At 43.7% G+C, this 15463-nt stretch overlaps 1 protein-coding gene across 1 annotated transcript; it reads left to right on the forward strand.

Annotated features, from left to right (window-relative positions):
- The first annotated feature begins 7353 nt into the window (after positions 1-7353).
- On the forward strand, positions 7354-8133 carry LOC109210233. Its single transcript, XM_019373615.1, has one exon. The coding sequence runs from the start codon at positions 7354-7356 to the stop codon at positions 8131-8133; it is 780 nt and encodes a 259-aa protein (XP_019229160.1).
- Positions 8134-15463: the final 7330 nt, after the last annotated feature.

Genomic DNA, 15463 nt, shown 5'->3' on the forward strand with positions numbered 1-15463 from the left:
TGGGCCTCCTCCAATATCAACTCCCGAAGCCCATCCACATTGGGCACACAAATCCGGCCCTGCATCCTCAATACGCCATCGTCATCAATGGTTACATCCCTGGCATCATCATGCTGAACCCTGTCCTTAAGGACAAGCAAATGAGGATCATCATATTGGCGCTCTCTAATGCGATCATACAAGGAAGACCGAGAAACCACACAAGCCAACACCCGACTAGGCTCCGAAATATCTAATCTCACCATCTGATTGGCCAAAGCCTGAACGTCAACTGCAAAGGGTCTCTCCCCAACTGGAATGTACGCCAAACTCCCCATACTAACTGCCTTTCGGCTCAAAGCATCGGCCACTACATTGGCCTTCCCCGGGTGATACAGAATGGTAATATCATAATCCTTGAGTAACTCTAGCCACCTCCGCTGCCTCAAATTAAGATCCTTTTGCTTGAATAGATGCTGAAGACTGCGATGATCAGTGAATACCTCACAAGATACGCCATACAAGTAGTGCCTCCAAATCTTTAAAGCATGAACTATAGCAGCCAACTCCAAATCATGAACAGGGTAGTTCTTCTCGTGGGGCTTCAACTGACGAGAAGCATATGCAATAACTCTACCCTCCTGCATCAATACACATCCGATCCCAACTCTCGAAGCATCACAATATACAGTATAAGAACCTGAAGCCGATGGCAAAACCAATACCGGAGCTGTGGTCAAAGCTGTCTTGAGCTTCTGAAAGCTCTCCTCGCACTCGTCCGACCATACAAATGGAGCACCCTTCTGAGTCAACTTGGTCAAGGGCGATGCAATAGAGGAAAATCCCTGAACAAACCGGCGATAATAACCTGCCAACCCAAGGAAACTACGAATCTCTGTGGCTGAGGTCGGTCTAGGCCAACTCTGAACCGCCTCTATCTTCTTCGGGTCGACCTGAATACCCTCGCTGGACACCACATGCCCCAAGAAAGCCACTGAACTGAGCCAAAACTCACACTTGGAGAACTTTGCATAAAGCTTCTCCTCCCTCAATCTCTGCAATACAACTCGCAAATGCTGTGCGTGCTCCTCCTGACTACGCGAGTACACCAGAATATCATCAATGAAAACAATAACGAACGAATCCAGATACGGCCAAAACACACTGTTCATCAAATGCATGAACGCTGCTGGGGCATTAGTCAACCCAAAGGACATAACAAGAAACTCATAGTGCCCATATCTAGTCCTGAAAGCAGTCTTCATAATATCCGAATCCCTGATCTTCAACTGGTGATAGCCCGAACGGGGATCAATCTTGGAGAACACCCTCGCTCCCTGAAGCTGGTCAAATAAGTCATCAATGCGGGGTAGGGGATACTTGTTCTTCACTGTTACTTTGTTCAATTGCCTGTAGTCAATGCACATTCTCATGGTGCCATCCTTTTTCTCCATAAAAAGAACCGGTGCACCCCACGGTGACACACTAGGCCAAATGAACCCCTTATCTAGGAGTTCCTGAAGCTGATCCTTCAATTCTTTCAACTCCGCTGGTGCCATACGATATGGCGAAATGGAAATGGGCTGAGTGCCCGGCACCAGGTCGATGCCAATATCAATGTCCCTGTCCGGTGGCATGCTCGGCAGGTCTGCAGGAAAAACATCGGAAAACTCCCTCACTACTGGGACAGAATCAATGCTAGGAGTCTCGGCTCCAACGTCCCTCACGAATGCCAAATATGAAAGACAACCCTGCCCAACCATGCGCTGGGCCTTTAAGAATGAAATCACCCTGCTGGGAACATAGTCAGTCATACCACGCCACTCGATCTTCGGTACACCTGGTATAGCCAAAGTGACTGTCTTAGCGTGATAGTCTAGGATAGCATGACACGGAGATAGCCAGTCCATGCCCAAAATAACATCAAAATCTACCATGCTCAATAGCAACAGATCAACTCGGGTCTCCAGACCCCCAATAGTAACCAAACACGACCGGTATACATGGTCTACAACAACAGTATCGCCCACCGGGGTAGATACATGAATAGGTAAAGCAAGACACCCTCGGGTCGTACCCAAATAATGAGCAAAATATGAGGACACATAAGAATAGGTGGAACCGGGATCAAATAAGACTGAGGCATCCCTGTGGCAGACTGAAATAATACCTGTAATAACAGCATCCGAGGCAATAGCATCTATCCTGCCCTGGAGAGCATAAAAGCGAGCCTGACCACCGCCCGATCGGCCTGCACCTCTGGGGCGACCCCTAGCTGCCTGACCCTTTCCCCTAGCTGGCGGGGCGGGTGCTGAAGAAACTGGACCAGAAGACGAGGGTTGACCCCTCTGCTGAGATGAGCTAGCAGCACGACGAGGACACTGCCTCCATATATGCCCAAACTCTCCACACTCATAGCAGTTCCCCGGTGCTGGAGACTGGGACTGAAGGGAACCCCTCGCGCCGGAGTGACTAGCTGATGCACTTGGCCTGGAAGAACCCTGGCCGACGGGGCACGAGATGAACTCTGTGCTGGAAGAGCGCTGAGTGAAGGCTGACTCTGCGGAGAACCATGATAACCACGACCTGAAGATGCCCCACGATACTCGGGAAGAACCGACTGAGCGGGCCAGAATGAACGACCCCGTCCCTGCTGGAATTGGCCCCTCGAAGGAGCGCTACTGTAACTACCAGAACTTCGAGGCCTCTTGGCCTCCCTCTCCTCTCGATCCTGACGGCGAACCGCCTCAATCTCTCGAGCTATATCGACCACCTCCTCGAATGAAGCACCCAGTACTCTTTCTCTAGTCATAAGAACACGGAGATGGTAGTTGATACCATCAACAAACCTCCGGATACGCTCACGATCAGTTGGAACCAGCCAAACTGCATGACGAGCCAACTCTGAAAATCTTATCTCGTACTGAGACACTGTCATATCTCCCTGCCGTAGCCACTCAAACTATCTGTGCAGCTCCTCTCTGCGCGACTGCGGTACATACTTCTCTAAGAAGAGAGTGGAGAACTCCTGCCAAGTCAAAGGTGCTGCACTGGTCGGCCTACGCCTCTCATACGCCTCCCACCAAGTGAAGGCAGCCCCAGTGAACTGAAAAGTAGTAAAAGCCACACCACTGGACTCAAGAATCCCTGCTGTACGAAGCATCCGCTGACATCTATCGAGAAAACCCTGGGCATCCTCGCCCTCAGCACCACTGAAAGTCGGAGGCTGGAGTCTACCAAACCTCTCAAGACGACGCTGCTCATCCTCGGGCATAGCTGGAACCCTGAACTCCTGCACTGGTGCAACTGGATGAGCTAGAGGTGCCTCTAGAGTTTGTAGTTCCTGCACTCCTTGCTCAGGTGTGCGAGCAGCGGGGGTCTGATTTCCTCCCCCGACCTGTGAAGTAGCTGTTGCTGCTGTAATGGGTGAAACCACCAGAGCCAGGCCCGTGCACACTGTCAATATCTGAGCTAATGTCTCCTGAAGGCCAGGAATCACTATGGGCATAGCTGGTGCCTGGACTGGTACTGCTGGGGCCTGATCCGGAACTGGGGCAGCTGATACCAACTTGTCACGACCCAATTCCAAAACCTGATCGTGATGGCGCCTCTCGTGGAGACAAGGCCAGCCAGAACAACGCAACACCTCTTTCAAAGCAATTAATTAATATTAATAGTTCTAACGCATGCTTAATTTAGTCATTAATACGGAATCAGCGATAAAACAAAGGAAAACCATCCCGACATAGCCCAAACCGGGGTGTCACAAGTCATGAGCTACTACAGAGTTTACTATCAGTAAACAAAGAGTAATATCCGATACAGTAGTCTGATGAAAACATAAATGATATAAGATAGGGGAGACAAGGGGCTGCAGACGTCAACAACTACCTTGTATCTCCAAATCGCTGCCTGGTCTGGAAGGAATCAGCGCTCAGGTGCGCACTCTGCTATGCCTGAATCTGCACACATGGTGCAGGGAGTAATGTGAGTACTCCGACCCAGTGAGTAATAATAATAAATAATAACCGAAGGCATGAAAATACATAACTGCACAAAGCAATTCTATATCAGGTAGTCAAAACAGTAAAACAATGGAACAGTAAAGAGTCGAATGAAATCTCCTTTTAAAATCAGGTAAATCAGGTAAAACAACAAGTAAATAGTGAGTAGGAATCTGCCCCTCGAGCCCAGTATCAATCGCTCAGAACAGTATCAGCCCCTCGGGCTCAGTATCAACCACTCAACATAATATCAGCCCCTCGGGCTCACTCTAATATCACATGGGTACCCGCGCTCACTGTGGGTGTGCAGACTCCGGAGGGGCCCCTTATGGCCTAAGCGCTATATCATCACAAGGCCTGAAAGCCTTCTCACATCACACTCGAGGACTGAAAGCCTCCTCACCATCACTCGAGGCCTGAAAGCCTCCTCACAATACACTCGAGGCCTGAAAGCCTCCTTACAACACTCGAGGCCTGAAAGCCTCCTCACATCACGCTCAAGGCCTGAAAGCCTCACTCAGTCCAGAACATCATAACCCCTCGGGCAACAATAACATAATAGGTCTCAGCCCAAACAACAGTAAAATATCCTTTAAATTCTCAGGAGTTTCAATTAAAGAGGCCGAGTTTGCAAAACAGTATAATCATTAGGACTGAGTTCAAATAACGTATCAAGTAGTGAGGAAATAGTGAAAACAATCCCCGAAGGATTCAAATAATCGGCGTTAAGCCCAAAACATACTGATAAACAAAACAGCTTAGTCAAATACGCGGTAAAATATCAAGCGGGACGGACCAAGTCGCAAATCCCCAGTAGTAACAACCCCGCGCTCACCATTAGGCGCGTGTTTCACCTCAATATAGCATTACGTTGTGCAAATCCGGGGTTTCAAACCCTCAGGATATCATTTACTATCATTACTCACCTCAAGCCAGCCAAAATCCTAGCTCGCTATCCCCTTTCCTAGCGAATCAATCTCCTCGTGCGTAGAATCTAATCAAAGCCACAAGGAATACGTTACAATAGGCTAAGGGAACACAACCCAATCGAAAAGACTCGAAAAATATCGAAATTCACGAAGTTGGCAAAACCCGAGTCCCGGGCCCACTCCTCGAAAAATCAGAAAATTGACATCACTGGATTCCTTATCTCGCCACGAGTCTATACATATCAAATTTCTAAAATCGGAGTCCATTTGACCCCTCAAATTCCACTTTGAAATACCAAATTTCCAAGCCCTAGCTTTACCCTCTTTTGATGAATTTCCACAAATTTCAATGTAGATTCTACCATTAATTCATGTTTTTAGGTCAAGGAACTCACCTCCAATCACACCTAGTCGAATTCCCCTTCAAATCCCGTCCAAGAGCTCTCAAGGTTGCTTAAAAATGGTGGAAATGGACTTAAGCTTGCGGAACAAAATGAGCTTTAAAACCCTTCTGATAACAGTGATTTTCGCATCTGCGGTTCCTGTACCGCATCTGCAACTACCGCTTCTGCGGTTTTTCATCCGCTTCTGCGAAACTCCCAAACTCGCCCAGGACCGCTTCTGCGGTCAGGTATCTGCATTTGCGGACACCGCATTTGCGCTCCATGTCCCTTCTGCGGAAAATGCCATTCTATCAACTCCCGCTTCTGCGATCGCTCTACCGCATCTGCGCTACCGCAGATGCGGCTCGAATCCCGCACCTGCGGTAACAGCAAACTTCCTCAAGACTCGCATCTGCGTCCAATCCCTCGCATCTGCGGAACCGCATATGCGGCCCTTCTTCCGTAGATGCGGAAACACCAGATACCAGCCGAACCAGCAATTTCACCAAGTCTAAATCATCCCGATGACCATCCGAAATCACCCCGAGGCCCCCGGGACCTCAACCAAGAGTGCCAGCCCATCCTAAAACATCATTCAAACTTGCTCCAATCATCAAAACACCACAATTAACACCAAAACCATCAAATTACATCGGATTCAAGCTTAAGTTCTTCTAAAACTTCCGAATTACGCATTTGATCAAAAACCCGACCAAAACACCTCCGAATGATCTGAAATTTTGCACACACATCCAAAATCACCTAATGAAGCTAAAGCAACTCTCGGAATCACATTCCGACCCTCGGATCAAATTCTCACCTATCAACCGGAATTCGCCAAAATACTAACTTCGCCAATTCAAGCCTAATTCTACACCGGACCTCCAATATCAATTCCGATCACACTCCTAAGTCACAAATCCTCCCCCGAAGCTAACCAAATCACCGAAAACCACATCCGAGCAATCTAACTCATAGGTCAACATCCGGTTGACTTTTCCAAAACAAGCCTTCCTTAAAGAGACTAAGTGTCTCATTTCCTAACAAAACCAATCCAAATCAACTCGATCACATCAAATACCGACAATGAAGCATAGAGAAACATAAGATGGGGGAAACAGGACGGTAACTCACGTGACGACGGGCCGGATTGTCACATCTACAATGGTATGTAGATAGGGATGATGAAGTGAAAAAAGTTGTGCTACAAATTGCTCCACAAAATAACATGATGATTGCTCCAAATATCCAAAAAGAGATCGTGAATGCTTGTGCGAAATAAATAATGAAAGCAATAGTTGAAGATTTGAATGGAGATTATTTTGAAATTTTGGTTGATGAATCTAAGGACGTCTCTCATAAGGAACAATTGGCTCTTGTTCTGCGGTATGTCAACAAAGAGGGCAAACTTATTGAGCGATTCCTTAGTATTGTTCATGTTAAAAAAACAACTTCATCGTCATTGCAAAAAGCAATCTATGATTTGCTTTTAGAGCACTCATTGAGTCCATCTCAAATACAGGGACAAGGTTATGATGGAGCTAGTAACATGCAAGGAGAAATCAAAGGTCTTAAAACTTTAATTCTGAAAGATAATCCTTCGGCGTATTGTATGCATTGCTTTGCCCATCAATTGCAATTGACTCTTGTAGCTGTTACAAAAAAACATTGTGATGTAGATCAATTTTTTGATATTGTTGCTAATGTCTTGAATATTGTTGGAAGTTCTTTTAAGCGTAGGGATATGCTTCGAGAGGATCAGGCAAAAAAATTAGAGGAGCTACAAGTGCTTGGTGAAGTTCATACAGGAAGTGGACTAATCAAGAACTTGGACTCCAAAGGCCAGGTGATACTCGATGGGGTTCTCATTTTAAGGCAGTGCGTAACTTTATTATATTATTCTCGTCTATCATTAATGTACTTGAGTTTCTTGCAAGTGAGGGTGCAAATTATCTAGAGAGATCAGTGGCAAAAAGTTTAGTGAATGACATAAGATCTTAAGTTTGTGCATATGATACACTTGATGTTAAAATTATTGGCAATTACAAATATTTGAATATGGCTTTGCAAAGAAAAGATCAGGATATTCTAAATGTTGTGAAGCTTGTTGGTTTCGCCAAGAGGCAATTGCAAGGGATGAGAGAATCTAAATGGGAATCTTTGATAGATGATGCCTCTTCATTTTGTGCCAAGCATGATATTGTGATCCCTGAAATGGATAAGAACTATAATCTCGGAAAGTCAAAGCGTAGGAGTTCAAGTGTTACATATTCTCATCATTTGCGTGTCGAAGTTTTTAATACTGTTATTGATTTGCAACTTTTAGAGCTTAACAGTCGTTTTGATGCGGTGAATAGTAATCTACTTCTTGGTATGGCTAGTTTGAGTCCGGATGATTCTTTTGCAAATTATGATAAAGAAAGAATTATGAAACTTGCTACACTTTATCCTCATGAGTTTAGTGGTTCAAAGCTTGAAGATCTCAGTTACGAGCTTGACAACTATATTTTCTTTGTGAAAGAAGACAACGATTTCTCTAACTTGAAAGGACTTGGAGATCTTTCAGAAACACTAGTTGAAACAGATTTGTACAAGAATTGGAGACTTGTTTTTCTGCTTGTGAAGTTAAGTCTGATATTTCCCGTCGCTACTGCAACGGTAGAAAGAGCTTTTTCTTCAATGAAGTACATCAAAAATGACTTGCGTAGCAGAATTGGTGATGAGTTTTTGAATGACTGTTTAGTTTGTTATACAGAAGATGAAGTATTTGAAAGTGTACCTAATGATGCGATTTTTGATCATTTTCAAAGCATGACAACCCGTAGGGTACAATTGTAATGGTGATATTTATTGAATATATATTATGTTAGATGGTTCGACACTTGCTACATATATATATATTTCGCTTGGTTATTATTGTATAACAACTTGAGGTATGTGCTAGAGTTCTAAATCTTGAACCCATAAAGTTAAATTCCTGGATCCGCCTCTGTGTGATGTCATATGTATTTTTTTATAATTCATTCTTTTTTGAGTAGTGAACTGGAGTGTTAGGTTTTCAGTCTCTCCCACGTTTATGTTCACTCGTTAGTGTCGATATTGTTTATATTGATAAAAACAAGGCAAAAAACTTGCACACATAACCATATACATATTTTTTGTCCCAGTTTGTTTGATTGCAAACAAGTTTATTTTATCATGATTTTTTATATGCTTTTTAAATATTTTACTTTCAAATATATAAATTTTATTTTAAACAAATTAAAGATTTTGAGTTCGAATTGGCGGTCAAAATTAAAAAAATTTAACTCTCAAAATCCAAAGAGCATCAAACAAAATTGGGACAGAGGAAGTATACTTAATAAGTAGTTAGTTAGTGCTCTTACATAATCTGAAACAACAAATATAAGATATGATGATAATCTATCGCTAGTCAAGTAACTTGAAAAAGAAGTTCCTACATTCTTAACTTTTCAAAAATGAGATTTTAGTTCATTAGAAGTACTTTACTAGTATAGAATATATAAAAAATGAGTAATCTTGCTTGAATTAACTTGAGTAGCATTTTTAAGTGACCACTCGATAAATTAAGTAGTTGTCTTCCTACTGCCATATCAGAGAGATTGATATCTTGTGATCACTAACTAAGTCACAATAATTAATTGTGATGACCCAAAGGGTCATCTTTTGGTTTAGAATCTGATTTTGTGTTTCGAGGCCATAAAAACCTCCATTTATCTTTCCTAGATTTGCGTGCACAGTCCGGGCGTGTATCCGAAAAGCTTTTATGTGAAACATTTAAGAAAAGATGATTTTTGGCTTAAAAAGATGATTTTTGTTGACTTTGGTCAACGTTTTCGGTAAACGGACCCGGACCCGTGTTCCGACTGTCCCAGAGTGTCTGTAGTAAAATATGGGACGTGGGCGTATGCTCGAAATCGAATTCCGAAGAAATAAATTTTTAAAAAAATTGATAAGACTGAAATTGAGATGATTTAAATGATTTGATCTCATGGGTATCGGGCCCGTATTCTGGTTTCCGAGCCTGGTACAGGTCCGTTATAATAGTTAAACCTTATTTGTGAAATTTGGTGACAAACGGAAATAATTTGACGTGATTCGGACCATTGGTTGAGAAAATAGGAAGTTTGAAAGTATCTTAAAAATTTCATGTTTTTTGGTGTTGAATTCGTAGTTTTAGGAGTTATTTTGGCGATTTAATCGCATGAGCAAGTTCGTATGATATTTTAAGACTTGTGTGCATGATTGGTTTGGAGCCCCGAGGGCTCGGGTGAGTTTTGGATAGGCTATGAAGTGTTTGAGACTTAAGAAACTGTTGGTATGTCCAGGTCTGCACTTCGCAATTGCGGAGTCTGCCTCGCAAATGCGAGCATCGCATTTGCAAAGAATCTTCAATAGGCTGGGAAGGGACCTTCGCATTTGCGAAGTTCATTGTCGCAATTGCGACTTGAATAGTGGCCGCATTTGCGAACAATTATTCGCATTTGAGAAAACAACAGGTCAGGCCAAGCTTCGCATTTGCGAAGTATTGGTCGCATTTGCGAACCTGTGATCGCAAATGCGATAACTGCAGCTATTCAAAATGAGTTTTGGTCCGGATTTTTGATTAATTTCTCAAATTTTCAAACCCTAAACTTCACGAGGCGATTTTCCTAGAGCAAGTTCTTCCTCAAATCTTAGGTAAATGATTCTTAACTTATTTCTTTCAATCTATTTCAACTTTTTACAAGATTTCATCTTAGAATCTAGGGTTTTTCATGATGGGATTGAGTGTTTTTGGGAAGAACCTAGGAATTTTAAAATTTGGGGATTTGGACCTCAATTCGAGGTCGGATTCCAAAACCAATTGTATATCCGGGCTCGGGGGTGAATGGATAATCGGGTTTTGGTGTGAATTTCGAGTTTTGACCAAGCGGGCCCGGGGTCGGTTTTTGACTTTTTAGGAAAAAGGATGGAAAGTCTATAATTTTGCATGGGAATTGGTTTCTTTAGCATTTATTGATGTTATAAAGTTACATATGGCTAGATACGAGTGGATTGGCGGTGGAATCAAGAGGTAAAGCGGTGTTTGAGCTGTGAATTATCCGTTGGCCTGAGGTAAGTGTTTGGTCTAACCTTGACTTGAGGGATTAGGGATACCTGACTTGCTTGCTATGTGAAATACCATATGCGTGGCATATAGGTGTGGTGACGAGCACCTATGAGTTGCCAAATTACCTGTTTAGCCTGTTACCTTTCCCCGTTTCCCTATATGTTGCTTTCCTGTCTTAATTGCTACTTGCTTATTGATGCTTCCATGCCTAATTTCTTTTTGTTAAATGTTATTTCTCTATTGGTGTTGTTAATTGTTCCATAGTTCCATTATATCACACTGTTGGCTTATGTTGGTTTATTGGTGCTTAATGGCGCACTTTGGTTGGTTTTGATGTGTAGTTTTTAGCTGGTGAAGTTTCATAATTGTAGTGATATTCCATTGTGTTAGTTTTAGGTAAAAGTGTTGTGGAGGGTTTGAGTTAACTGGTTAAACACTTGTCTTTTATTTTGTGATTGGTGCTGATATATATATTGGGATTGGGTTGCACGCCGCAACAAGGAGCAATAAGGGTGGACAGGTGGGATCGGGTTGCACACCGCAACAGGAGGAATAATGGTGATATATTGAGGAGTAATAAGGGTGGACTGGTGGATCGGGTTGCACGCCACAACAAGGAGTAATATGGGTGAATATGTATACCGTTATTGATTATATGTTGGGATCGGGATGCGCGCCGCATCAATTGTTGTATTTGTATTCATTTCTGCTGTGGTTCATTATTGTGGCGTTGAAACTCCCTTAAGGATTGGTTATAGCTGAGTATTGGTAGAATGACCGGGTTCCGTAATTATTTAATGCAAGTTACTGTATATTTCATTATGTATTTCCTTTCCGTTTTAGTATAAGCTGTTGGAGGTTAAATATGTTGCTATGCCCCGACGTAGCCTCGTCACTACTTCGTCGAGGTTAGGCTCCGCACTTACCAGTACATGGGGTCGGTTCTACTGATAATGCACTCTGCACTTTTTGTGCAGATTTCGGAGCTAGTAACTGATCAAGAGGTTGGTTGTTGTCACTGCCTTTATGAGACCCAAGGTAGTCTTGCAGGCGTCCGCAGGCCCTGGCGTCCCCTCCTATCTTTACTTCATTTTTGTTTTACTTTCTTCGAGACAGATGTATTTTTCTTTCAAACCATTACTTGTAGTATTTGTAGATTGTTCGTGAGTTGTGACACCAGTTTCTGGGTGGTATCTATTTCTGCATTCGTTATTAGTATAAGGTAATTTGTTAAATCACGTACTTTCGCTTTTATTTCTGCTGATTTAGTTCATGTTAAATTTTAATTATAAAAATGATAAAGCAAAATGGTGTAATATTCTGTAACGTTGGCTTGCCTAGCGAGTGCAATATTAGGTGCCATCACGGTCCCGAAGGTGGGAAATTTGGATCGTGACAAGTTGGTATCAGAGCACTAGGTTGCCTACGTCTCACGATTCACGAACAAGCTTGGTAGAGTCTGAGGGATCGGTACGGAGACGTCTGTGCTTATCCCCCAAAGGCTACTGAGTTAGGAACAATTTCACTTCTATTCATCTCTGTCGTGTGGTTTGATCTCTCAATGCTAATTGAACTTCTACTCTGTTCTTTCGCAAATGGCGAGAACACGTATCCTTCATCAGCTGATCAGCAGCCGGAGCCCCCAGTGGCAGCTCCTACGAGGGGCAGAGGACAAGGCCGAGCTAGAGGCCGAGGCAGGGGCAGGGCTCAGCCCAGAACTCGAGCAGCAACACCAGCGACGGAGCCTCAGGTTGATTTTTATGCTGAGGTTCCGGCCCAGACCGTTCCAGCGGGCCCAGCTCAGGTTCCAGAGGGGTTCATAGCTACCCCAGTACTTCAGGATGCTTTGGTCCGTCTAGTGGGCCTCATGGAGAGTGTTACTCAGGCCGGCATACTTCCTATAGCACCAGCCATCTCTCGGGCTGGGGAGGAGCACAGACTCCCGCTACTCACACTCCGGAGTAGATGGCTCCCTAGTTTCAGACTCCAGCAGCACAGCCACTTAGGGTAGTCCCGCCATGAGTTATAGCACAGACCGGTGATGGATCAGCTATGTCTTCGGATACTTTGTGGAGGTTGGACAGGTTCACCAAGCTTTTCACTATGACCTATAGCGGTACATCTTCAGAGGATCCCCAGGACTATTTTGACAGTTGCCATGAGGTTCTACGGAACATGGGGATAGTGGAGACCAATGGGGTCGACTTTGCTGCTTTTCGTTTGGCTAGACCAGCTGTGTCACCAGCTCTCACTTGGGACCAGTTCTCGCAGCTATTCTTGGAGAAGTATCTTCCTATTACTCAGAGAGAAGACTATCGGAGGCCGTTTGAGCGCCTTCAGCAGGGTTCTATGACCGTCACTCAGTACGAGACCAGATTTGTGGACTTGGCCCGTCATGCTCTTCTTATACTTCCTATCGAGTGAGAGAGGGTGAGGAGGTTTATTGAGGGACTTGCTCAGCCTATCAGATTGCAGATGGCTACGGAGACAGGGAGTGAGATTTCTTTCCGGGATGCAGCCAATGTGGCCAGGCGAGTCGAGATGGTTTTAGCTCAGGGGTCTGACAAGAGGCCTCGTCACTCCGGTGGATTCAGTGGGACCTCATCTGGAGGTCGAGGTACTTTTGGTAGAGGCCATCATCCCATGCCGTTTCATTCAGCGCTTCAGGCATCCTATGGAGCTTCAGGGAGTCGTGGTCCTTATGTACCTCTTTCAGGGCAACCAACTTATAGTGCCCCACCAGCTCCCATCAGAGCACCTCCTCTTTAGAGCTATTATCGCGGTCAGCCGGCCCGTTAGGGTCAGTCTCAATTTCCTCAACTGCAGTACTCAGATGAATGTTTTGATTGTGGTGAATATGGGCATATCTGGAGGACTTGTCTGAGATTAGTGGGTGTTCAGTCGCAGCAGCAGAGTTCTCATGCCATGATTTCGGCACCGCCTGCCCAGACAGCTAGAGGTAGGGGTCAGGGAGCCAGAGGTAGGGGTCAGTGATGATAGGCTATATTGTGTATTTTAGTCGCTTATTACACTCTAATTTATTGCACTTTAATTGAGTTTGAGTTTTAATCGCTAGTGTTTTGCACTAATTGTGTGTTTTATGCCTTGTAGGAGTGATTCCAAGCTATATAGATGTTATGGAATGAATTCTAGTGATTTGGAGCTTTGAAGTCTGAGTAAAAGCCCAAGGAATTAACCAGGGATCGTGTTCGGGGGTCAAATTTGATAGTTAAGAACAAACAAAGACTCGAGTAGGCATATTACGCACTGTCTAGTAAAATGCACATAAATTTTTTCTCACAACTCCATTTGGGCTACACAATATATTGTTGGAAAGCTAACTCAAAGGGCTACAACTTTCTTCTTTTAGGTTTTACCAAATTCCAAACAAAACAGGGTGGAAAACGTGGTCGAAATTGCGACCGCGGACCTAGACGCGGACTGAGGCAGTGCACTGGGAAAATACCGCGCCCGGACCGCGACCGCGAGTGTCCAGACCTGAAAAATTATCCTTTTTCGCATAGGAGAAGGTATAATTGTTTGGGCCCAACCCTAATTGGTATATGTACATGGAAAAATGGTATTTTAAGGGGTTGGACATACTTTTGACATAATTTAGACCTAAGGAGGCCAAGGAGACCGGAGATTTGACCTAAGGAGGCAAGAACACACTAGGAGTAAGGCGGAGAATTCTTCTACGAGTTTAACGCTTCCTTCTTCCTATTTTCATTATTGGTTATGACTTTTAGTATTATAGTTTTACATACTATTATTAATAGCTAATTTGTTATCTAGGGTTTTGATATCACCTTTTGTAGGATGAATTCTTGTTAGGTTTTAATAAAATTTAGCCTTTCAATTTATCTATTTGTTCAGCTACGTGTTTATTTCAGTTGATTGAATGGCCTCCGATTGACCGTGCTTATTTATTATGTGTTGCTTGAGAAAGGATATATATTTAGGTGGTTGTTGAACAACGTCACTCCTAACGTATGTGAGAAATCAATATAGCGGGTTTAAAGGCAGGTTTAGAAATAACAAAGCCTTGACGTGGTCATAATGAGCGGTTAGATAAAGCCAACTAGCGTAGTTCGAGAGAATATGTCTAGTAAATTATTGTAGTTACTCGAGAGAGAATTACGGCACCTAAAGTGCTCACGATCAGTAGAGAATACATTGGCAAAATTGTAGGGAACATAGCTAGAAGGATTCCGGCAATTAGGGAAATCATAACTCTAGACCTCCTTAATTTAGTCTCTCGTTAGTTGATAATTTTACCGCTTTCTAGTATTTGCTAGTTAATTAGTTTGAAATATAAATCTCAATCTTTATAATTTAGAAAATTGTTCAAACTTGTATTTTTAGTGATATTAAACAGATATAGCAAAACCTTAGTTCTCTGTGGGATTCGACTCCGGACTTTTAGACCGGATTATATTTGTAGCGACCGCTTATCCTTTTTAGGACTAGAGTTGGGCGTGATCGGTCTGCCCGCTAGAGGTGGAGGTCAGGTCGTTAGAGGTGGAGCCCAGGCCGCTAGAGGTGGAGGTCAGCCAACAGGAAGTCGTCCCAGGGATATGGTTTAGGGTGGTGGGGCCCAGCCCCCATGTTATGCAATTCCAGCTAGGCCTGAGGCTGAGCCCTCCGATGTAGTTATCACATGTACGGTTTCAGTTTGCAGTAGAGATGCTTCAGTTCTATTTGACCCAGGGTCTACATACTCCTATGTGTCATTTTATTTCGCTCCATATTTGGTTGTGCCTCGTGATTCTTTGAGTTCTTCCGTGTATGTGTCCACACCAGTAGGGGATATTATTGTAGACCGTATCTATCGTTCGTGTATGGTTGTTATTGGGGGTCTTTAGACTAGTGTAGATATCCTACTTCTCGATATGGTGGATTTCGATGTCATTTTGGGGATGGATTGGCTATCACCTTACCATGCTATATTGGACTGTCATGCCAAGACCGTGACCTTAGCCTTGCCGGGGTTGCCTCGATTGGAGTGGAGAGGGACTCCTGGTCATTCTATCAGCAGGGTTCTTTCATATATGT

This window comes from Nicotiana attenuata, unplaced genomic scaffold (genome assembly GCF_001879085.1).
Source record: "Nicotiana attenuata strain UT unplaced genomic scaffold, NIATTr2, whole genome shotgun sequence".
NCBI classification, from domain to species: domain Eukaryota; kingdom Viridiplantae; phylum Streptophyta; class Magnoliopsida; order Solanales; family Solanaceae; genus Nicotiana; species Nicotiana attenuata.